Below are 24,584 nucleotides of genomic sequence, written 5' to 3'. Positions count from 1 at the left end.
TGTGCTTCTACTACACGCCACCAGGGGACCCCACTCTTTAAATCCCTATTCCCTGTTTTTTTCCTCTCCACACCATCTCCTCCTCCTCCTCCGGACTACAGACGCTCGTACCCCCGGTAGGTAGGTGGGTAGGTGGGTAGGTTTAGCTGCAGCAGTCGGTCTGTCAGAGAGAAGCTCGGCTCTGATTTCACGCCACAGCCCGGTCAGGACAGCGGAGACGCCTCTTCTCGTGCGGTATGTAACATAACGGGACTCGGTGGAAGCTGCTGCTGCTGCTTGTGGTGGAAGCGACATGTTTAGTCAGATTTATCGCGGTGTAAAGACGGAGATTAAGGCAACATGAAGAGATGCTAGTACCGCAGAGCCTCGTCATTTTCCGTTATGTGAGAAATGCATATATCATTTTGAATGGGGGTTTTGAAGCTGTAACCGTCAGGCCTTGTGGCTAAGTGTCGTCACCGCGGCTGTTTTACATTCAATTTGACGTCTGTAATATGGTTTGTGATATTACGTTAAAAAGCGAGCGGTGCAGCTTGACAGAAAAATCATTGTCATTCATTAATTTGCTGATATCAGGCGTTTCATGTGGATTTGGCTGCTTGTGTGGATATGTTAGTTTTTTTCCCCTGTGACCGGAATCACCGGGGCCAGTTAACCGTATTTCTTCGGGAGCTCCAGGCGGCCGCAGCTGCCGCCTTGTGCCGGCGCTGTGCGCTCCCTGCGGAGGCTGTAGCTGTCATCAGTGGACTGGGAGGTGATGGTGGTGGAGGGTGAACCCACTTCACTGTGCCCACCTCCTGTTTTACACTGGTACAGAAAACTCACACTGCCACTTACTGGCAATCTGAACGTGTCAGACCACCAAACAAATGAAAAATGAAGCATTTAAATAAAATATATGCTTATTAATGTTCAATATCCCTCCTGATGGAGTCACTTTATATTCCAGCCAATTTCCTTTTTACTGGAGCCAGACTTGGCGATAATAATATCAGTTGATATTAGCATTTCACATACATGTCGGTATCATTTGCGATAAATGCCACTTTTATACACAACTGAAGACATGAACAGAAAACATCTGCTCTTGGTCACTAACTTTCCTTTTCACTGGACCCTGATCTGCCATTGGTCGATGATATCAGCCGATATAAGCCTTGCACAGACATGTCAGTATCGGTCAATGTTTACCGATACTTTTATTTTACAGAATAAACAATGCAGAACAGATGTGCATTTTCTTAATTCAAGTTGTATGTTAAGGGCCCGAGCACTGACAATGCGAAGGCCCTATTGCTTTTCGTTTGATTATTCAGGCAAATGAATCACATTTTTGGCGGCTTGAACAGCATCAGGCCTGCTGAAAATTTACGTATTCTGGAGTAATTCGAAATAGGGGTGGCAAAATGGCTCAACAGCGCCCCCTAAAACGCAGCAATTCCGTCTGGTTTAACCGATCTTCACAAAATTCGGTACACACGTGTATCATGACCGGACCAAAGAAAAAGTCCTGGCACCAATTTGATTAAAGCAACAGGAAGACGGCCATTTTGGATTTTGTGGTCACTTGGCCGTTTTACGCGATGTGTATTTTAACAAACTCCTCCTAGAGCTTTCATCAGATTAACATGAGTGAGTGTTATCCTAACAAAATAAAAACTGAACCAGGTCACTTTTGAAACCATGTTGTGTATCAAAGGGTTAAGCTGAAAGAACAACACTAGTTTGTGATTTACTATTTAACTCCACCCAGGAGTACAGAAGAACACTACAAAGGATGCATTAAGCAGAGAATTCATTGTTGTCAGTTTGCTTTAATGCCACAGTGTCAGTGTTCATAGATTCCTTTGGTCGTTGACTGTTGCCATGGTGAAACATTTATAAGATCTGAAGAGAAACAATAGTGTTTTTGATTTGAACATATCTATAAGTCTGTATGTAGTGATAGTGATAGCACCACCTACTGCCAAAAGGAGGTAGGCCTCGTTTTACAACTTTAATTCGATTTCCATAAAATTTTCACCATGTGGTCTACACTTGATGGCGTGGACAAAACGCACGCAACACTGAGTCGTTTCACCCGGTCCCTGTTCACCCTCCCCCGCGGCTGCTTCAGGTCCCGAGATCGCACAGTGCTACTCGCAGCCCTAGTATTAATTGTATTTGTGTTTTCTTTTCAATTATAGTTATTGACAGTAAGGTTTCTGGTCAAACTGGAAAAAATATCCTGAAAAAAGGATTTGATAGCTATTTCTTGGCAATCATAGGTAATTTTGTTAAATATTGGCTGAGCTTTCAGTATTAGGAATTTTTTACTTCTTAATATCAGTATCGGCATAAACCTAAAAAAATCCATATTGGTCAGACTCTACTATTTACCTTGCTGAGGCCTCTACAGTATACATAGGATGCTATTCACTGCAGAAGAAGGTGTCAGATGACAAACTGGTATGCTTTCAAAGGACGCACTTATTTTCCACACAGTAACTTGTGTATTAGTATGTAGGTCATGATAAGGCCAAGCAGTGGATGTATCAAAGCATCCCTGCAGCCTTCAAATAATTGATGAGGCGAGCCATTCTCGGGTGTAAGGTGACTCATCCCTTGTGCTTTCCGGTTGAAATGTTTTGGCTGTGACGCTAAAAACATTGCGTTACTTTCATTCAGAAGTAAAAACAACAACCTTGTGTTTAATATTTAATCTGCATACAGGACTACAGGCACATGAGCTAAAAAATCCAGAGGCAAGGACGGTTAAATGTCACTGGTATATGTGCACTGAATAGAAATGGCATACTGGTGGGAAGATGCTGCGTGAAAAGTTACAGACATTCAGGCCATTCAAGTTGTTACTGTAATTTGACAACTGTAATCAAATGCCATTTGGCGTTCTTTCTAAGGAAAGTCCACTGACCGTGGTATTATCATTTCCCCCATCAAAGCTGCAGGAAAGCTAAGATGGAGGCAAAACAGAAGAGGCACAAGAGAAAACACCCAGGTGACTTTTAGAAACTGGGGCAACGGGGATACATGTGGTGTCAGAGGAGGGACTAAACTCGACACCACCTCCCTGCGCAGAGTATCAGCTCCGATTGGAGCACCTGTATTAGAACAGAATTGTTTGTGCCCAGATCGTAACGCTCCCTTCACTGGTTGTAAGTGGAGATTGCGAGAGAGCTTTCATAAGTAGGTATTAGGTTTATAATCCTGATGCTGTAGGGAAGAGGGAATAGTAATCAGATTTATCTGTGACACCACAAAATTCATCCCTTGTTTCCGCAGTGTCCAAAATAGACCACATCTTATAAACCATCACTATGAAAAATAAATACAAATATGATGATGGCTTCAGAGCAGCTGTCAGGTTTATTGTGAAGAGCTGTAAATACACAGCTGCAAAAGAACTATTTAAAAACAAATCTTTTTTATATATAATTGATGCAACAAATATACACAAGGACAATATTAATTAAGCTGAATCATATCATAGTAGCTCATAGCCTTACAATAGACTTAAGTACTACCACAAAGGAATACTTAAGTAGAAAATAATGAATAGAGGACAGTTACATTGGACAGATTGAGTTTTATATCAGATCTGGCCACTGTGTTCTTGCAGCACAGAGAAGTACTCAACACTATTGTGTCTGAAAACAGACCTCGGTGCAGATCCTCTCGTGATCTGTTCACAGTGAGTTTATCAACCCAGTTCATGTGAGACAGATGGGCGGGTTAGAACAGCTCTTCTCTCTGCTAATGAGAAACTCATGTGATTTTCATTTCTTAACTTGTCATCCGGTCCAGCCACAGTCATTTGAAATGGGTGCTACCTCAGTGCTTTGTCCCTGTGCTGTCCTCCTGTATCACATCCTCCTATCAGTCACCACACTTCCTGTCATTTATTCAACAAGACCTTTACTCGGTTTGGCACTGGAGGGCAGAGAGGCAGCCAAGGATGAATTACACTTTTCTCTGGGTGATTTGAATGAGAGGAGTATATTTGACATTGATTTTCAGGATGAATTTTTCTCCCGATTTTGAGTATTTGCAGGTTTATATTTATATTTTTGCAATTACATTTGTATACTGAACCAGTATTGTCAGTTTTTATAATGCATCTTTAACATACTGTAGCATACATGTTGTTGCATTGCTGGAAAGAAAAACATGTCTTTATTTTCATTGAATGCGTTTATAAACCAAGCATATACATGCATTTGACAGTTAAATTACTTAATCAAGTTAAAAAATGTTCAACTCTAATCATTCCAAGGATTTTCAACATTTAAATGGAAGTAGTCATAGTGCAGTGCACGTTAAAAATGTGCTTGTTTAGTTTAGGTTAGTTTAGTTAGGGAGTAATGGGTACTGTTTACTATCTCACAAAGGAACAGTCTCTGAGGTCTACCCGATATCAACGTTTCTGGTTCAGTCCGAAAAGGTTATAAGAGAATGTGCAGTAATAAATAAATAGAATAGAATTTAGAAACTTAACCCTCTACCCCTGCATGTTGCTTCGCTGACAGTATCTCTCAGTTGCCCATATCTCCTTGTCAGTGTTTATTGGCTCATTGTTCATGTGTTAAAATGATGAACAAGGGTCAGAACAGAGATGTTATCTGCCTGTCGGCGTCCAGACTCCACAATATCTTTAATCGACCGTGTCTGTGGAAGTTTTAGGTTCAAGGTTTTACATGGCTAGCAAGTTACACAATCACCTTGTGTGTTGCTTAGTCATCAGTTCTTATCTGCTTTAGAGGTTTCAAACTCAAAATATGACCTCTGTGTGAATAAGTGTGTGTGTGTGTGTGTGTGTGTGTGTGTGTGTGTGTGTGTGTGTGTGTGTGCGTGTGTGTGTGTGTGTGTGTGTGTGTGTGTGGATGTTAAAATGTCTGGTGCGCTGGTTTGATAAAGAGGTTTTCACTTCTCTGTTGTTTTGTCTTGTTTAGCATGCCTGGTCAGACTCTCCTCTTTTAAGATCTAAGTGATTTGATAAATAAGTGAGAACCCTGACAATGACTGTAAAGTGATTTATCGATGTGGTGAAGTGGGGGGTCTGGAGACAAGAATTACCAGATGGTTGTTTTTCGTTTTTCTTGTGCTCTGCGTGTAATGTAGGATGTTCTATGCACATATGGTTGATGAGTGGTGACACTGGGCTGTGGAAGCTGCGCACTCAGGCTAGTTCTCTCCATACAGACTCTAATGGTCATGACAAGCCACTACAGTGACGCTATGGCCGAGGGTCAAATAAATGTCCGAGTGTGGACACAGTTGTGTGGTGCAGATGAAGCGAAGCAGAGGAGTAAAGCCGCAGGCGCAGTGAAGAAGGTGGGAGATGCCAGTTTGATGGGTGACTCATTTGAAGTGCCCCTCACAACCCCATACATTTTCCTCTCAGCCTTATCGCTAAGAAAGCATATAGTCTTGCGTAAATTGTGGTTTAAGGAGAAGCCAGAGTGCTGACTGTGGCGTTAACAACATGCTCACTCCTCAAGAGGAAGTCAGTAGCAAGAAATAGGGAAACTAAAGTAGCGTGCAGGGAGATGTGAGTGCGTGTGCTCAGTATCGCTGCCGTGTGAGAAAACTACAAGCTTGATATGTACAGTCAGAGGGAGATGAGCCATGGAGGTAAGCTGCGAAGAGCTGAGAGAACAACGCCCACCCAATCACCAGAGAGGACAGAGGCGGCTCGCTGACCTGCTCTGAACCCCCCCCCCCCCCTCTCTCCTCCGTCACCCCTGGAGCCGCCAGCAAGGGCCTCAAGTCCCCGTCCAAACCAAACACACCACAGCTGCATTCATGCCTGCCGAGACACCTAGACCTCCGCGCATGCTGTGCAGTCTCCAGGAAACCGATCCAGAGGAATTTGTGATGTTATTGTCACACAAGTGTACACATACACACTGACGCCAACACAAAACCCGCGGGTCAGCAGAGATCTGAGGCGGAAAAGCTGCGTTCGAGAGTCGTGACTCGTGACTGAGGGAAACGGCGGGGGAGGGGGCTGGTGAGGAGGAGAGAGGAGGAGGCGGGTTGCACACGCACAGGCAGGTTGTGATTGGTGGACGGAGGGGGTGGAGAGAATGAAAGGGGTAAATGGGAAGCATCTCTTCACTCTGAGGGCGTCCTGTACTGTACCAAAAATAGGTAGCTTCCTAGCCACATCATCTGTTTGCTCTAAATTATCATTTTAGCATAAAGGGGGGGGGGGGGGGAGATCTTCTCCTGTCGTTCCAGTTTTACACTGAAAAGGCTTATGCATAAAACATCCCCATTCAAGGACACGCGTGACGCACAGATGTTCCAGTGGTGATAGATTTCTTTAATCTTGTGTTATCTCTGCAGTGATGGCTGAAAGCTCTATCTTGAGGGAGCTGTCAAAATGTTACCTTATCACCCTGAACTGTGGTTTACTAAGGGAATGTTATTGTGTGCTATTCTCCCTATTTAGGATTAATAAGTGACGGGCAGGGTTTTTAGTAATCACCTTTTGGACTCATTCATTGATACACAGAACATTTTTTTTATTCCAGCTTCTCAGTTATGAGGTTTTGCTGCAGTTCTTTTTCTTATGTGTTGCTCGTAAACTGAATGTTTGAGGATTTGGAAGAGGTGGTTTTACTGAACTCTGCCGAGCTGCAGTAACTGAGGCCTGTATTTGGTTTGGGCCACAGCAAACCAGTGAGTCTCGGATAATGATTCCTGGACTTGATTTTAAGTTGGCTGGGTATAATCTGTTCTAAACAGGCCTGTTGACTGTGTTGAGGATATTGTTTGCATTCATCTCAGGCCAAATTTGATACTATTTATGTGCTGCCCTCCTCGTCGGGGAGGCTGTATTTGGTTTGCCCACATCATACCTGAGAATTAAGACTTTTACATAATCATTCTGCAAAACCCCAGTTTCCCCCATACACACTTGCCAGCGTTTTTAGTGGAGCCCAACCGATATAGATAATTTTGTCTGATATGAGCCTTTCACAGACATTACACAATATGCCCAGATATGAAAAGTTAGAATAAAGAATAATAAATGCAAATAAAGATGTTAATTTATGTTTGTGTTTTACGTAAAAAAACCATTTCTAAATATATGGTTGTATTTTTGTGTTTTATTTAAAGTTATTTGTCATAGTTTTTTGGTATCTGAAATTTTTACTCCCCCCTGAAACTGATATTATTGACAATGATATTTTTGATGTAAACATATTTTCCGTTTTTACCGTGTATTTGAGGTGGTGTACCATCTTGTTACTAAAGCAAGTCTATGTAGTAATGTTGGTGAAAGCAAAATGCTTCATTCTAACTTTTGAAATGTACCAATCCTGCTATTGTTGAAAGATGTTTAACAGGTAATTTCCTGTGTCTTTACAGATATCCCCTAACTAACATTAACAACAGCCGCAAGGAAACAAGTGAGCAAATCATCATCAGACTACAGACACTCCCCGTTGGACAGAAACACAGCACTGGAACAAACAGCAATAAAAAAAGGACGACCACTGAGTGACTCGCTGACACACAGATTGACACTTTGACCTGCCGGGGCTTCAGATAAATGGCTGACAAGCAGATCAGGTAAGGCTGAGTGTGAAACAACCACAAGGATTATAAGCAGCAATGCGGCCTTGGTCTTATCTAGCGACCTTCGACACTTCATAATTTTGTCTCTTTCCCCATCGTCCTCACCTCCATCCAGTTTGCCTGCCAAATTGATCAATGGGGGGATCGCTGGCCTGATCGGAGTGACCTGTGTGTTTCCCATTGACCTGGCCAAGACTCGCTTGCAAAACCAGCAAAATGGATCTCGCCTCTACACCAGCATGTATGAGACTTCTGTGTTTTCCATTTACACATTAAACAGCAGAGACACCCAGTTCATCATCAGATTCTCTGCACATCCTGTCGGCAGCTGTTTGACTGATATACCATCTGTTGTGTTTGTGTTTCAGGTCAGATTGCCTTATTAAGACCATCCGGTCAGAGGGGTATTTTGGGATGTATAGAGGTACGTTTTTAACTTTGACAGGAGACTAGGGCTGGACATTATGGTCAAATATTATATTAAGATAAAAAATGTTCACATCATTGTCATAATAAATGCCACATTTTTATTTCTTGAGATTCTCACTTTTCGTCTGGATATCTTTCTTGATCTCTGTCCTTTTTCTCCTCCCAGGAGCGGCGGTGAACTTAACACTAGTCACGCCAGAGAAAGCCATCAAATTGGCTGCCAACGACTTCTTCAGGCAACACCTCTCTAAAGACGGGTGAGCCATGAATGTGCTGACAGGCTGAGTGACACGTACCCGCTCCCTTCATTCATTCACGCTGGGATCAGCTGCCGTGTTTACTAACATGTAACCTGACACATTAGCTGTCTGTATTCTCACCAGGGCTCCAGTTAATCCGCCACTGCTCTTGTCATCTCCTCCAAGGCACCAAACTTGACATGCTTTGTTAACTGTATGGTTAAAAAAAATACAGACTTACGTGTGTGTGTGTGCGTGTGCGCGTGTGCGTGTTACAACAGAGGCCGTGTCTGAAATCACGCCACTAATTAAATTATCACACAATGGTATCACATCTCAAATCATTAGCAACCATCATCTGGTGTTGCTTGAACCGACTGAGCACCCTCTGTCTCCCATGAGCACTGTCTGCACAGATAAACCTAAAGAATTCTGGGGCATCTATCTCCATCACTATGGCGACAAACATGCAGGCTGATGAATGATTGACTCGTCTGGTCGAGCCGCTCGACTTGTAAATTATTAATCTGCCCTTGTGCCTGACATGTTGATGTGGAAAGATTAGCATTACTAGCACAGGTAGTGTCAGCTCCTTTTTTTCCAGGACTGTGGAAATAAACTTTTTCTTACTCTCACACCGTAAATCTGGTGTCTGCTTTTGATCTGATCTTTTTATTGTCTGTTTTTTGTTTCAGAAAACTCACTCTAGTTAAAGAGATGCTGGCTGGATGTGGGGCAGGTACATGCCAGGTGAGTGAGGGAGATGCTGCTTTTAATTCCATCCTCCTGTTCTCCATCTTGAACTCCGCCCTTAGCACTGCCAATGTCAGCTCACGAACAAACCACCGAGCCTCAGCCTCCAGAAAATGTTAAGCATAGCTCCGTTTAAACGAGAGGTGGCCGCTGCAGTAACGTGCTCGCAGTCCGTCTCTGTGGATTTCTCCTGCTATCTCTGATCTGAATGTTTCATTTTCATGAATGATTTCTAATTACTGAAATGCTGTCCTGTCAGAGACGATGGCAGCTGGAGGTGAGTGATCAGATAAGACATTGTGAGAGTGCTTGGCCGTGAGTGAGTGAGTCAGAAGGAAATGCCTGTTGTTAATGAGGCCAAAGGCTTCAGGCCCAAGGAGAATGATTAGATTAAGTGTAGCAGACCTTGGATTAAGATTGCAGTTGAGAACACGGCCATCTCACCCTTAATCCAGTTAACTAGTTACTACTGTGTGGATTACGGAGGAAAACAAGAGTTGACGTTTAGCTAATGATTGCCAGTAGGTTTACACTGGACACACATTTTGTCTGACACACTCGGTGCTATTCAACCCTAAACTCTGACTTGCAAATGACTATAACCGATGTGTGTTTATTTTGACACTGTATTAAAGTCCTTTGTTTTGTTTGATTTTTAGGTTGTTATCACAACTCCTATGGAGATGTTGAAAATCCAGCTCCAAGATGCTGGACGAATTGGTAAGACAAAAGAGAAAATGACATCCAGATGGTGTTTTGTGTTCAGGAATGAAGTGTATGTGATACACTTGACAAACAGTGGCCTCATGTGGCCATGTTAGTGATTACAACTGCTTTATCCTAATTTCTTTTTACTGTTATGGTTTCAAAATGTCTGCCCAAATGACTGCTATTATCATCATTGTCATTAGCATTTCAAATAGCTGTACACTGCTGTCGTTAATATTGTGGGACTTCTGCTCCGCAGCTGCTCAGAGGAAACTGATGCCAGAGACGGTGGCAGCAGGTACTGTCGAGACCAAGTCCCCAACAGCCATCCAGCTCACAAGAGAGCTGCTGAGGGAAAAGGGCATAGCTGGGCTGTATAAGGGTCTTGGTGCCACATTGCTCAGGTAAAACAATTTGGCCAATCCAGGACTTTTACCAACCACCTCTGACAAACTGTACTCATCTGTCTGATTGTTTCTTTTTTGTAGGGACGTCCCTTTCTCCATCATCTATTTCCCCCTCTTTGCCAACCTGAATAACCTGGGCAAAAGAGGTGCAGATGGCCCCGCTCCTTTCTATGTGTCATTTTTATCAGGCTGCACCGCGGGCAGCATAGCGGCTGTGGCCGTCAACCCTGTCGATGGTGAGCAGCGAGGCCGTGAACACTGTTACAGGAACGCACGCACTGATGCTTGATGCTTAATATTCACCTGAGCTCTGTGTGTTGCAGTGATAAAGACTCGCCTGCAGTCCCTGAACAGAGGAAGCACAGAGGACACGTACAGCGGAGTGACAGACTGCATCAGGTGACCTCATTGTGTCTTGACTGCTACACCATGTGTGAGGCAGGCAGGGTGTTTACTGCACCGCCATAACCACTGACACACAACTACTTCAGGTTATATAACCACCTTTTCATTTTTGCTCTCTAGGAAAATCCTCCATAATGAGGGTCCGTCAGCCTTCCTGAAAGGAGCCTACTGTCGAGCCCTGGTCATCGCACCTCTGTTCGGCATTGCCCAGGTTATCTACTTCTTGGGTGTTGGTGAATATTTACTCAGCTGCTTGCCTAAAAAAGACAAATAAGAAGCACCTCCTTTCTGCCTTTCCCTCCCATAATGCATCACACCAATTGCGTGAGGAATCAACTCGGTCTGAAAGAAGTTTTTTTCGATGGGTCAAAGCATGACCAATCAGTTCTTTGTGTTTTCGAATTCTTTTTGTGTTGAATGTTGAAATAATTTAGGAGAGAGCATTTGTTTGCCAAGCTGCCTGTGGTGGCACACACAATTCCAGTAGGCAGTGCTCCGCCAGCTCCCTGGAAATGAAGCCACAAATATCAATTGAAGTTTTAATGGAACTTTGCTTTATAATTAAGACATTTTATTGCTCTTTTTGAATATGATTGTTGAATTTCCAAAGGAGATGTACTGCCCTCGGTTGCTGCAGCTGTTAAGTCCCTGCAGTGTTTTTTTCCCCCAAACAACATTCGCCTCCAAATCACAGAGAAGACCATAGTGATCTATTGAAAATTTCACTCATATCTAGCTAAATGAAAATCCTTGAAACCATAAGCTCTGTAGGAAATCTGCTAAAATGCTATTTAATATTTTCCCCAGATCTTAAGTCTTAATAGAAGATAGTATACTAAGGGGTAGAGCAAAAATATAAGCCTCCATCTCCAAAGACCCAGGGAATGTGTTGAACGATAACAGCACCTATGATCTTTCCTGAGAAGCCACATCCCTTCCTGTAAATGGCTGCAATGAACTCAGCCATTCAGCTCCAAGCCGACTCTGATTGCCTTGGCTTTTTAAGTAGATCAGGTTCCATCTGATAGTCAGTGCTACCATAATGGTTCCACTGTTTCTGCCTTTGTAAAAGATAGCTCTGTGTCCTGGTCACACGCTCGACTGAAGAGACGGCGTTATTATGCACCAACCGTCTGCACGTTCACATTGTTTAACATCGACATAGAATCGACACAGAATCGCAAAAAAGTACCATCTATGTTGTTTTTTTCCTGAGGATTGAAACCGACGAGCATGATCTACTTGAGGCCAAAACCCAATCAGTGATGTCACAGCGGGGTTCGCCGTTGTGGAATGACGGAAAACACCCGCTGTGACATCACTGATTGGACTGTGGCCAAAAGAGTGGCCTGCTTTAAAACCTTCAGTCCACAGTGTTGTCACAGTTTCGGGAGCAGTGGCGTTTTTTTCCCTCTCTGTGATTCACTGTGAATGCAAATGAAAGAATTAGCTGCGAACACTAAATGGGCTGATAGTAATTTTAATAGAAAAAGCCAGATTATTAGTAGAAGTTCAGTAATGATGCTGATTAAAAGCTGGACATCTCCTGCTGAGGCCTGATGAGAACAGTCACCTATTGTGGAGCCACTAACAGCTTAGATCCAGACATAATTGTTGTTTACAGATGATTTAAAACTCAAATTTAAATTCTTTTCTCCGAACTTGAGCTCAGTGGCAGGACCCCAAAGATCAAAGGATTCTCTATCAGAAAGTCGGACCATTGTTGTTTTCATTGTTTTCACCAAACATCTCCGCTTGTTTGCTTTAGAGGTTTTGTTTGCTTTAAGCTGCTGCCGTGTCTCTCGTTTATGCACCACCACACCAAAGCCCTGCCATTGGTTTATGTTGTCGGAGATCAAGGTGACTTTGAGGTGTATTACCCAATCACATTCCTTCCTCGCTCCCACAAGTTCAAGCAGCTCTTCAACTCGTACTGTTGCACTGTAGATGCGCGATGCAACTTTATCAGTGTAATATCATTTTGTGGGAGTGAGACCTATTTATCAATATTCCTTTATATAGGCGGTATAGCCCTATATACAGTGTTTGTATGTGTCGTTTTTTTCTGTGTCAAAAGTGTCCACCTTAACTATATTGTACATATGCAGATGATATGAACTTTTATGTTTTAGGATTTATTGGTTTGTTTTGTACGTGATGGCTTATTTGCACACCTACCTCTCCAGCTCCCCCCTCGATCCATGTTGTGGTGATTTTATGTGATGATGATGATGTGGACATATCAAATGACAGAACATGTTCTAATGCAACAAGCAACACATGAACTTAAATGCAGCAGATTAATGAGGGTTTATTATTGTATGCAAAGGGGAACGTTAGCGTAGCTCTAACATGGTGTTGAGGAGGTGCCCTTCACCCGAGTCTCTCTGTCAGCCTATCGTCCTGTTTCCTGCTGTTTTATTAACAAGGACCAAATGAAGCATCATCTTATAATGATGGTAGAAATGTAATTCGTTTTTTAAGTGAACGACTTATGGCACTACTGCAAACAGTTCTGGAAATAAAATACATTCTGATTGAAGCCAATAGGGACCTGCTGACATCGGACTGTAAATCCATCTTCCTGAAGGGCGCTTCTCTCTTGATGTAGCTGCAACACGACAGCGGCGGCACTAACGACCGAGGCTGCGCCAACTCAATCACATGCTAGTAAATCTCAGCGTCATCAGTGTCTTAAGTGAAAGTCATAGGTCAGGTCATCGACTGGCACCTCCAGCGATGTTGACAGATGACGAGCAGAGCCACAGAAAAAAAAGAGAAAAGTCCACGTGAGCTCGTCTTTTTGAATTACTGTTGTTTTTGTTTTCTCGACATTGCGATTGCCAGTTCATCTCATATATGCTGTTATTGTGATCATAATGCCTATGTATGTGTTGTTGAGATGATTGTAATGATTTTGAACCCCCCCCAACCCCCCACCTGAAACCCTCCCAAATTTGTTTTGATCTGTCTTTGGTTGAATCTTGAAAATGTCGTGCAAGTCATTTTGTTTTACTCAGCTGTGAATTTTCTCTGACCTTGATCATTTGGTTTTGTACGTGCGTGCGTGTGTGTGTGTGTGTGTGTCTGTGTCTGACTGTGTAGTGCTGTAGTTGATGTGAAGTTCTTAGTGTGACACTGCGGTATTTTTCTCTTTGATTGTCAGACCCATGCCTCTCCCCCTCGTTCCTTCTACCTGTCACAGGCACCTCTGCAACCTAGCACCCACAGCCAGGGTGCAGGTTAGACGCAGAGGAGCTCTGAACACCAAATGTAAGACCCAGAGTGTAAACAATCAAAGAAAGCACAAAGGATTATTAGGCACAAGAGACCACATGGCCAACTTTAAATACTAAGACTAAAGTCCCCTGAAAACTATGTGCTGCTTTTGCAGACGTGGATCAGAGTCCGATTTCTTTCAGGAGAGGTTGAATGAGTTTCTAGTCTTGTAAGAAAGTTTCTCTATGTCTGTAACACTTGTTCCATAGGGCTGAGACAGCAGGTCGTCATAAGAGACCCACGTGATGGTGTCCACTATGTTAGCCATCAGCAGTTAGTGAAAAAATCTATATTGCCTACATAATCTAAATGAATCAGATATAAGAATGTAACTTAGATATTATAAGATTTATTATAATTATAGTGAAGAGTTTATTACATTTTAATCTACAGATTTGTGCTTTACACGTTCAACGAAATATCTATGAACCAGCTCACTGATATGCAATAAGTAGAAGCCAAACACAGATGGACACTAGAAAAATACATAAAAATAAACTGAAAAAAAACAACACCTCACTGAACACAGCCTGTCAATCACGACATCACACAATGTATGAATAATGCAGCCGGGACCTTGGAGGCGTTCTGGGGTCTGAGCCTCTGTTCTCTTCCTCCAAGAGGAACTGTGCATTACAGCACTTTAAAAATAACAAGGACCCCACAGTCCATCTGCAGAGAGTCTCTCTACGACATGGAGGGTGTTTATGAATATATGTGGTGAATGACACAGTTGTCCTAGACATTGTTTACAATGAAAAATGCAATGGAAAAAAAAAAAATTCTGTTCCCTGTCACAATTTGTTGTTCAATAAACGGAAACTGTCCTGGAATCATCTGATGTGGTCGTTTGTGCTGAGGATTACTTTCTTTTTTGGGGGGGGGGGCGACGTGGCCGCTGGACCGCTTTCAAGGTCCAGCGGTTGTGTGACAGAACACAAAAGAACTGACGCCACCATTTCCTGTTTGCAGTAGCGTCGTGAAAGTCAAAACAGCGGGGCCATGTTTTGAAGAGTATGGGGACGACACGAGTGGCTCCTCGGGGCTCGGGAACAGCTGAGGCTGCGGTGATGCGATGATCTGCCGCCTCGTGGAGCCGCCACCAGGTGTCAGTGTGGGGTCGCGAGTGGGGCCATGGTGCTGGCGTGGTGGGGAGAATGATGAGTGTCAACAGTGCTGAGCACGACAGGTGTATGTTAGGCTCAGGTGGCAGTAAATCATGGGCTGTGATCTCACTCTCCGGCTCGCTCGCTCTCGTATTCTCAGTCAAGCTGCCTCCTGTCTCCTGCAGCTGAGGCACCTTTCTTTTAACCTTTGCAATTTCTATGCGTCACTTGATAAATGATGTTTATAATAACATGCATGATAAAAGTATGAAAAATATATATGTCTTCCCGAGGATTTGACCTAATGGGATTTATAAATCTCACACGATTCCTGCACGTTTCAGCAGAACTGATGCTGTGACAGCGGTTTATACATTATTAATTCCCTGGTGTTTGCTATGTATTCACCATGACTGTTTATAGCATTAGTTTCCAGGGTGCTATTTTGCAGCCACCTGCAGCATAATTACACCACAGCACCTTCGTTTAATCCTGCACACACACTCATACGCACACACACACACACACACACACACACACACACACACACACACACACACACACACACACACACACACACACACACACACACACACACACAGGTAGGTACTGCTGTCTTTCTATATGTCTGCAGGTCTTATTTCAGCCGGAGTCAGATTTCATATTGAATTTTGTGCCTCTTTGAGAGACTCCTTTCATCAGACCGTCTACTCCAGTGTTTACACACACAACAGATTAAGCCAAAAGCATCAATTTACTACAATGACAAGACTTTGAAATATATGTGGGAATGAGCACCAGCCACTGTTCTTATGCTCATTTAAAACCCCTTTCATGTGTCATGACTTAAGCCTCCTCTATTATTATAACCATTATTATTAGCCATTAATGCTTTCTTGCAAAAGGAGGGGAGAGGGTGGAGGAGTCTGAGTCGAGCTTAAAGGGAGCGACTGATGGAGAGAGTGAGAGGGGGGGGGATCAAGAGGGGGGGACAGTAGGACCATCGATGGAAGGAGCAGAGAGCCGGAGGAAGGGAGGGGATGGTGGTGATGTGTATATAGGTCACTAAATCAATGGGAATCAGGTTTTTGAGGGGGATAGAAGGGGGGTATTTATAGATACCAGAGGAGACAGATGCATCAGTGACAGGCACAATGATGCTGGGGGCACGGGAGGGGAGAATCTGGGAATAGGCTGTGGTCAAATTAGTCCGCAGAAAATTCTCCTAACAAATGGCAAAAGATTCTCAATGGTAAACAAATGGCATGGAGCGCAGTGCAAAACAAAATATAATCAAATGGAAATCACTGCGGGACGCTTTGAGCAAATTACCTTCCAAGCTCTAGTGACAAAACGCAGGCAAACTGTTAGTTGCAATATTGCAAATGCGCAGCAGCATTTGCATCTTCAGTCCTGCTCTACTCACATCCTATTGAATTGTAATCTGTGATATGAGGGAGTCACGTGACTGAATGGAATATTAGTCTGTTTTGCAGGCTGGTAAGGAGAACGTGTATGTTTATATAACTCAGGCAGAGTGAGAGCTGCTGAGCGGCTGTGAAGTTCAATAAAAACATAACATTTCGTCTTTTTTTTAACCTTTTCCACCAAAATGGCAAAGAGGATTCGTGCTGTGTTATTAATAACTGTCAAGAGTTTTATCCCATTTATTTAATAATGTTCCATGTCTCAGTCCAACAGCTTCAAGTGACAGGGAGTCCCGTCACGAATTGGAAATTTGTTCTCAGAACAAGAAGGAAAAATAATTGAAGAAATTGTTTTAAATTGGCTTCTGACAGGATTTTTTCCCACTGGGACTAAGTCAAGGTCATGGACAGACTGTTCCTCCTCCGCTGGCGGGGCTGCCGATGTGTGATGCAAGACAAACTGAATAAATAATCTACATCTCACTTCTGCATCATAGAGAGGATCTGCCCAGCAGTCACATTAGCTTTCATCACAAACTGGCAGAGGACGCACTCATTTACTCTCTGAGAGCTCTTAGTCTCTGGCCTGTTCCTAATAATGTGATCTGCACACTTTCATAGGGCAGTGTCCTGAACATGAGACCATCAGATGAGTGTATGCATAAGGAATGGGGATGTGGATATGCAGCAGGTGGAGCATTTATAGTTGAAGTGTCAGGACCAGATGGTTTCTTCCTTATGTCAGTGTTTAAAGACATTAAATCAGAACGTTTATAAGATTTTACAAATTGATCCATTAAAACGTGTCATTGAGACCACACAGCATGTTGTGGCTTTAATGACTCATTTGTCATCTTGATTTAAGAGATCAAACGTTTTTTATTTTTCCCTTTGCAATTCTGGTTTAATGTAATATATAGGGAAATCATGCTTCTATTATTTTTTATGACCCGGCCAACGTATATAAATCAGGGAAAACATATAAATCCTCCCATTTGAGAGGCTGGAACTGGCCAGACTTTGTCATTTTTGCTTTATAATTAATATTAAATAAATGGAATTCATATTTTGGGGAAATCATATCTAATGTAATTTCACACCAATTTTCCATAAAAAAAATGATCATAATACATGTTATAGATTAAACAACCACAGTATACTTGGCTGCTAAAGGTTCATGGAGCAAGTAACATAAATACTAAAAAGCAATGATGAAACTGATCAACCTGTCCAGGATGTACCCTGCCTCTCTCCACCCCACCACCCCTGACCGTTACAGGACAAGCTGTACAGTTTAAGTTTGGGTTTCATATTTTGTATTTTAACATCCTGGAAGCAGGGCCGTAGCCAGGGTTTGAAAAACAACGAGGTTCAGGGGGCGGGGGGGGGGGGGGGGGGGGGGGGGGGGGTGTTAGTTAGTCAGATTTCTACATGCAAGAAACATCTTTTATTGGTGTTTGAAATGTAAATATGAAATAACAAACAAGAAATTTGAACTGAATTAAGCGTGCACCTGCCACTGAGAAGTTTTCAACTATTTAAATCAAGGTGTTTTATACTTTTAGCCTCTATAAAGGTGTCCTCACGACTGTAAGTAATGTAAAGTTAACTGATTATACCACCCACACATGACTGCATGAGTTTTACTGGATACTCGATAATTACACATTGTGAAGAGGTTTCCGGTTACCTCATGTAACTTAAAAAATGAGAAAAACCAATGCACTATCATGGATCATGAATGACATGTGGCTGCAGCAGATCGTGCAGGCGGGAAGGATTCTTAACACAGCTGCAAAAGTCACTTTTCCCCATTTTGTCCTCTGAGCCACAGTGAACCGGTGCTTATTAGAGAGAGAGAGAGAGAGAGAGAGAGAGAGAGAGAGAGAGAGAGAGGGGGAGGGAGGGAGAGAGAGAGAGGGAGGCAGTCAGAGAAAGAGAGAGAGAGAAGAGAGAGAAGAGAGGAGAGGGAGGGAGATAGTGAGAGTCTCAAACTGGTGAGCCCTACCTATCCGCTAGGAGGAGAGGAGACGCTGCTGAGGAGCAACACAACAACAAAACAGCGACTACTACAAACCACATCAGCGGAGTTCACGGTCTGCACGCCGGAGGAGTGAGGAAGACAGCGGCCGTCGCACCTGGCTCCGAGAGAACCCACAGCCATGTATCTGAACAGGGAAGAGGACAGCGGCAAAGGTAAGAGGAGGAGCACCCCGACACTTTCAAGGTGTTCCACATCTGACCCCGCGGTCCTCTTTACTATGAGGTGACATGACAAGGTGGGGACGCATCCTCACACATCTGCACGTTTGGGCTATCCTTTGATTTTCCTTTGATTGTCCTCTGGCAGGGTCCGGTGCTGTTGCTTGACAAAGTGCGGACTGTCATTATGTAATAATAGTGCAGTTAATTGCCTCCCTAGGTGGATGCTTATCATTCACCCCCAAATCCTGCATTTAGTCCATTGAACCGATTAACAGTGCAAACACACGAGGAGCCACTTATTTCATCTTTTTGTGCATTTGGCTCGCGCTCACGTCCCCGCGCGTTTCCGTGCCCACGCGAGGGCAACAGACGCGCAAGGTCAAAGCCGTTTAGCCACAAGGAAAGCCAAGTGTTACACAGGTTATTTGTGGGGCTTTACGGCCACACGCGAAAAAAGGGGGCTGCAGCTTATTAGTTGGACGGGGAGGGAGAGCCATGCATCGGCGAGAGAGGGGTGATACCGGAGGAAGGGAGGGGGGGGGGGATACAAAGCAGGCATATTTGAGTAATCTCTCCCACGTGTTTTTGAGGCGTGATTTCTCCCCCTCCTCATCATCACCATCATCATCGGGCGCCCACAAACACAACCCCGACCCGCGAACCTCCTCCCTCCTCCGACCGTGGAGCGTAAAATAACTCTGAAAAACGATCATCACCGTCTCTAAGAAAATCCTCAGGTTACACGAGAAAAAAAACACCTGCTGCTAAACCGAGGACCCGAGGGGAGGAGGAGGAGGGAGGACAGGGGTGTGTGTGTGTGTGGGGGGGGGGGGGGGGGGGGGGGGAGGGGCCATCGTCTTTTATTTTTTTTGTGTTCATCTCCCTGTGATGTGAGATAATGTGATCTCACCACACACGGACAACAACATGTTACTGTACAGGGAGGATGTGTGAGAGCAGCAGCATCAGGGAGCTGGGGAGGGGACCGAGCCTTATGAAACAATGATGCAAGTAAGAGCAGCATATGGATGTGAGGTGCGGAATAAAAATAAATAAATTAAATAAGTATATATATATATATATATAGTATAGAAAAATAGTATATACAGATATGAATATTAATCTACAAGTATCCAAACCTGCTTTCGCATTTCTTTAAACAGTTTTTGTAAGTATAAACTGGATGAGTTTGTTTGGTTGCCTTACAAACTCTCAGAGTTATGGATTATGGCTACATAACTTCAATCAATTAGTCAATCAAATTTTATTTTGTATAGCCCATATTCACAAATTATAATTTGTTTCCTAGGGCTCAAAAAGGGGAGAAGTCCTCTGCCCTTAACCCTCGACTAGAGTCAGGAAAAACTACCCCAAAATAAGGTAGAAACCTCAAATGTGAAAGATCCCTGTCCCAGGACGGACAGAAGTGTTAATAGATGCTGTGTGTAGCTGAACACATCAACAAATTTACAATAATTACAACGTTGATTAGAAGAAACAGTTTTTAACATAATATAAAGATGTGTTTATGTTTAAAGTATTTATACATCAGAATTTGTCTGATAGAAATGAAGGGAGCAGCAATGACAATTGAAATGGTGGAGTCATTGCCAGTAATGGTATAATATGAGAGTAGGCATATTGTATATCAAGCAGACTTCTTGTAATCACAGTCCACGATCAGCTGCCACCACGATCACGATCCATAACAACCATCCATGATCAGAATCCACCATCACGATCAGGATCCACCATCATGATCCACAATCCACCATTATGAGCCATGGGCAGCTGCCACCATGATTACGATCCACCATCTACCATCACGATCTCTGATTCGCGATCCAGCGTCAGGATCTATGGTCCACGATCACAATCCACCAGCCACCATCAACTTGTTGTCTCTATAAACAGTTTCTGGATGTAAATATACAGAATCTATAGGTGAGGGACAACATTTTCAGGCTAGAAACTTTCTGGTTTCTGTTTCTAGTTTGACCAATCATATTTGACCAGGCAGGTCTATGTGGAGAACAAAAGAGGTGAAACATATTGACCAAAATCTAGCTATTCACTTAAAAAAATGTATCTGCATTCATATGTCAGTAAAGATTAACCAAAATATTGTCTGGTTCTATAATACCTACAAAAAGTATCGCTGTTAGTGTTTTGCGTTGAGACACTCCTGTTGAAAAAGTGTCCGTCAAAATATTGCCTGTTGCCCCCTGTGGCTAATTTGTCATCAGACAATTGCAGATGGGCACCGAGATTGGTTGTCATGTAATCGCGCATACATTTATGTGTTGTTTGTTTTATCTACACGATGAAAATATGAACTAGAAAATAATAAAGGTTCAGTCAGGAAAGATGCAATAAGCAATTTCTTTTGGTGATCAAACACAGTGAAATATTATGATTTCTTTCATAATATTGAAGTTTTTCTATCAAGAATTATGGTCCAAAGGAAGGGGAGTTTACTACATTGCATTTGTAGTCATGGTAGCAGCAGGGCTCTATGGGCTTGGTTGCTACAACATTTTGTTTGTTGCTTTAGTTTATTGTTAAGTCAAAATGTTTACCCCAATGCTCTTAATAAGTTTGTGATCAAAAACCTGCAAAACTAATGACACTGTCAGCCATGATTACAGTCAAGCGGCAAATGCTACCATGCTAACACACAAAACTGAGCTGGTAAAACTGACAAACATTACGTGCTTAACACCAGCATGACATAATATTGTCGTTGGAGCATGATGTCATTACTGTTTACTTAGCTCCAAGCACAATTGTGGCTAAGCATGGCATCAGCGGGGCTACCTTTCTTTTCTTGATGAAGGTCAGAGAGGAACACAAAAGGATATTTTTAGATCACATCCTACGGTATAGTGTTTGGGACGTCATGACTCAAGTCGTTTTTCAACATGTCACAACATGTCAAAGATTACATTTTGATATTCGACAGTTCCCTTTACAGCTTCATTTTTTTTACTGGAAATATGTAAATATTGGATATGTGCTCCAATTTGCATATTATTGTTTGTTATAGCATAGTAGCACATTACTTTTGTTATTGAAGATATTTAAAAGAGCTATGTAATTAAAAATTTCTGATTTCTGAAATGCTGCTCTAGCTATCTGAATTCTATATTTGAAATGACATTGCTACTGTAGTTATAATTCCAGGCTGACACATCAATCAACTCAAATCTAGAATTCCATTTAATTCTTGATATCAACAATTGACATTTACACAAATGGAAATGTAAGTGTTGAAGTCAATAAGCTACACATTGACTATGAATTGACAGTGAATGAAGTTGTAGATACACTATCATTAATTAGGATTGCAACTAGTCAAAATGTCATCATGCAAACGTTGCCTTAGAATTATAACACATCAATATTGAATTACAGATATCTGTAAGTGAGTTTGAAGTCAGTGGTAAAGAGGTATTTGAGTTTTAATTAAGTTAAAAGATATCTTCAAGGGACCTCTCCACTTGTGTGAAATGAATTATTTATATCAAGAATTAACTCTGAGTCAAGTGAAAAATTAATTGTATACATCTTAAATTAGATTATGGATTTGTTGGCTTGGATTTCTAACTGGCCAAAAAGCAGTTTTACAATTATTATTGCCGCCACTGGTTAAATGTTAAAAAGGCTTGGTGGAGGGCAAGGAAGAAGAATCATGTGCGAAGATGTTGTAAAGTGAATGTACCTGTAAAAGTTGTCAGACTCTGTGATTATTCAGCCCAGGTTGAGAGGAAAGGCCTATTTCAGGTATTTTAATAGTCTGCAAGTAATGTTTTAGTGTCGTAACTTGGCTGACTACCAATGTGTTGGCTCTACTCTTTTAAGTAAGGAACTCAGTGCTCGATAGACACGCCTTTAATCGATTTATGTGAATGGGTGTTCCTTTTTTTCGAGGGGTGTTTCCCCCTGCTGTGCCTTTTAAATTCACGCCGCGTCTCAAGGTGGAGTGGCAGGGAGAGGGAGAAAGATCTACCTGGGTCATATCGATTATGGCCTCAGAGGATTAAAGGGGATGAGGACAAACAGGTTGATCATACGTGAGCCTGACAGTCACACAAACTGCAGCCATACACTGTCAAGTAAAAATCTGAAATAAGACCTATTCTGAGCTTAAGAAAATAAGTCGTCTGGTACAAAGTGCAAGTACAGAGGGGTGCATGCTGGGTATGATATGGCACCCTGTTATTGTCTCTTCAGTCTGACGGCTAAATGGTTCTTTATTTATATGCACTGGAATACATTCAACAACTCTGTCGACTATTTACTGGCGTTCAAAATGCAGCAGAATCAAGCACCTACAGAGATTGATTGCAGGCCATTAACAGGAAGCTGGGGGATGTCTTGTCCATCCAGCGCACATACAGACACATTTATTTAAATTTAATTTTTAATTCTTAGTCGGAATGTCAGTCAAAGAATGGGTTATCTGTAACTCTGGTAATCAATAACACTGTGATAAAGGGTAAAATAACAGAAACAAATTCAAGTTCGGCATTGATCACTGTATTGTTGGTTTTGGCAACAGACTTTACAGTTTGAGACTAAACACTTAAATAGAATAAACATTGATTCAGGGTATTTAGATGTAAACACATGTATGTAAACACTAGATGTTTAACTAATTACTATTTAAACACAGACAAACTGAAAAGAAGAGCATGGTGACATAGGAAGTTCTTGAAATAACAGTAAATGACTATTTAGAAAGTTAAAAATCTTAAGGTATAGGTTATAGCGTACATCTTCATAGTATGGAGTTAATGATTACTTTCATTATAGGTTAATCTGCCAACCATATTCTTGGTCTATTGATTTTATTTAATAAAATGTTAGAAAGTAGTAAAAAGCTCCTTAATATTCCCAGAGCCACAAGGTGACATTCTTTCTGTCCCAGAGATATTCAGTATACGTTTATATTGAACAACATCAAATCCTTGTATTTTTTAAATGACTGAAATTATTATTAATTTTTCAAAATACTTTCTGAGTAATTCTCTGGTCATTTATTTACTAATTTATTGTGTCTACATTTTTTGTTCTAGAATACAAACATGATTTTCGTATATCAGTGCCAACGTTATGTTAATTAATGACAACATTATTATAGTAATTAATTACTAGAATTATGAGGTCACAATATGAGGTGACTGGGTTTTTTATGTGGCTTTAGACACGATAGTGTCTGTTTCTCCTTTTTAAACCGTTACTAGCAAGAGAGAGAAATCTGTTAGGCAGGCGGCATCATCACCTCTTGCACAAGATGAAGACCGTCTCGACTTGTGAAATGTCTCTGCCGCGCAGTCCGGGGAGATTGACTTCTACTTGCACTTCAGCAGGTTTTTTCAGCCGGATTCAGGGACTGAGACGTAGTGCAGTTTTTAGCTTGACAAACAGCAGGTGACCCGTGAATGAAGAACGTTCTATATAAGCAATCATCAACTATTGATGATTGCTTTGATGAAGTGACTGTATAGATTTGTTGGACAGGAACTGATGCCTATATTGATCGATTGCACCAAGGGTATCAGGTTAAAGGTGCGGGATAGACGCGTTCAGAGAGGGAACCTGTGGTGGACGGACTTCATGTATTATGCATGTAATCAACCTGCATCTGTATATAAGAGGTGGATCAGTAAAACAGCTTCATGGCCTCTCTGGGTGAAGCCATATCACCTCAGAGCCGTTTCCCTCTTGTCTTGTGTCTATTAAATTGTCCAATTCAGTCTCATGAAGGATAAAACTCAACAATACCCAGCTGTAATGAAGAAATCAGTGTAAATGTTCACTTGTTTGCTCTGCAGCATAAAGTATTAACTTCCTGTATGTCGACATGTTGTCATCCCTCTTCTTTGTGTGGTGCTAAATCTCGTGACAGTTTGGGACGAATCTCAGGGACAAGTTTCTCTAAATCTATTTGATGTGTGGTCCTGTTCTCTGTCTGGCAGCCCACAGTACACTAACAGTCAAATATAATATTTAGTAACACTGTCAGGCTCGCTATTG

At 42.2% G+C, this 24,584-nt stretch overlaps 2 protein-coding genes across 4 annotated transcripts in view; both read left to right on the top strand.

Annotated features, from left to right (window-relative positions):
* The first annotated feature begins 20 nt into the window (after positions 1 to 20).
* slc25a22a (solute carrier family 25 member 22a) lies at positions 21 to 14,640 on the top strand. Its single transcript, XM_034587645.1, has 11 exons — positions 21 to 234; positions 7,378 to 7,581; positions 7,703 to 7,828; positions 7,956 to 8,011; positions 8,183 to 8,273; positions 8,951 to 9,005; positions 9,668 to 9,728; positions 9,976 to 10,120; positions 10,205 to 10,359; positions 10,447 to 10,522; positions 10,649 to 14,640. The coding sequence occupies exons 2-11, from the start codon at positions 7,562 to 7,564 to the stop codon at positions 10,800 to 10,802; spliced, it is 939 nt and encodes a 312-aa protein (XP_034443536.1). The 5' UTR covers positions 21 to 234; positions 7,378 to 7,561; the 3' UTR covers positions 10,803 to 14,640.
* Positions 14,641 to 18,263: 3,623 nt separating this feature from the next.
* Positions 18,264 to 24,584, top strand: part of syt7a (synaptotagmin VIIa) — a 75,436-nt gene continuing 69,115 nt past the window's right edge. For 2 of the 3 annotated variants that reach the window (XM_034589340.1, XM_034589339.1), the window contains exon 1: positions 18,265 to 18,536. In XM_034589340.1, coding sequence (XP_034445231.1) covers positions 18,503 to 18,536 — 34 coding nt within the window. In that variant the 5' untranslated portion in view covers positions 18,265 to 18,502. Of the gene's footprint in view, positions 18,537 to 24,584 lie in introns of all 3 variants that reach the window. The other variant, XM_034589338.1, reaches the window with a different exon arrangement.

Source organism: Hippoglossus hippoglossus, chromosome 6 (assembly GCF_009819705.1).
Source record: "Hippoglossus hippoglossus isolate fHipHip1 chromosome 6, fHipHip1.pri, whole genome shotgun sequence".
NCBI lineage: Eukaryota > Metazoa > Chordata > Actinopteri > Pleuronectiformes > Pleuronectidae > Hippoglossus > Hippoglossus hippoglossus.
Note: the sequence above shows the minus strand (reverse complement) of the source record. Positions and strands in the feature narration are given on the sequence as shown.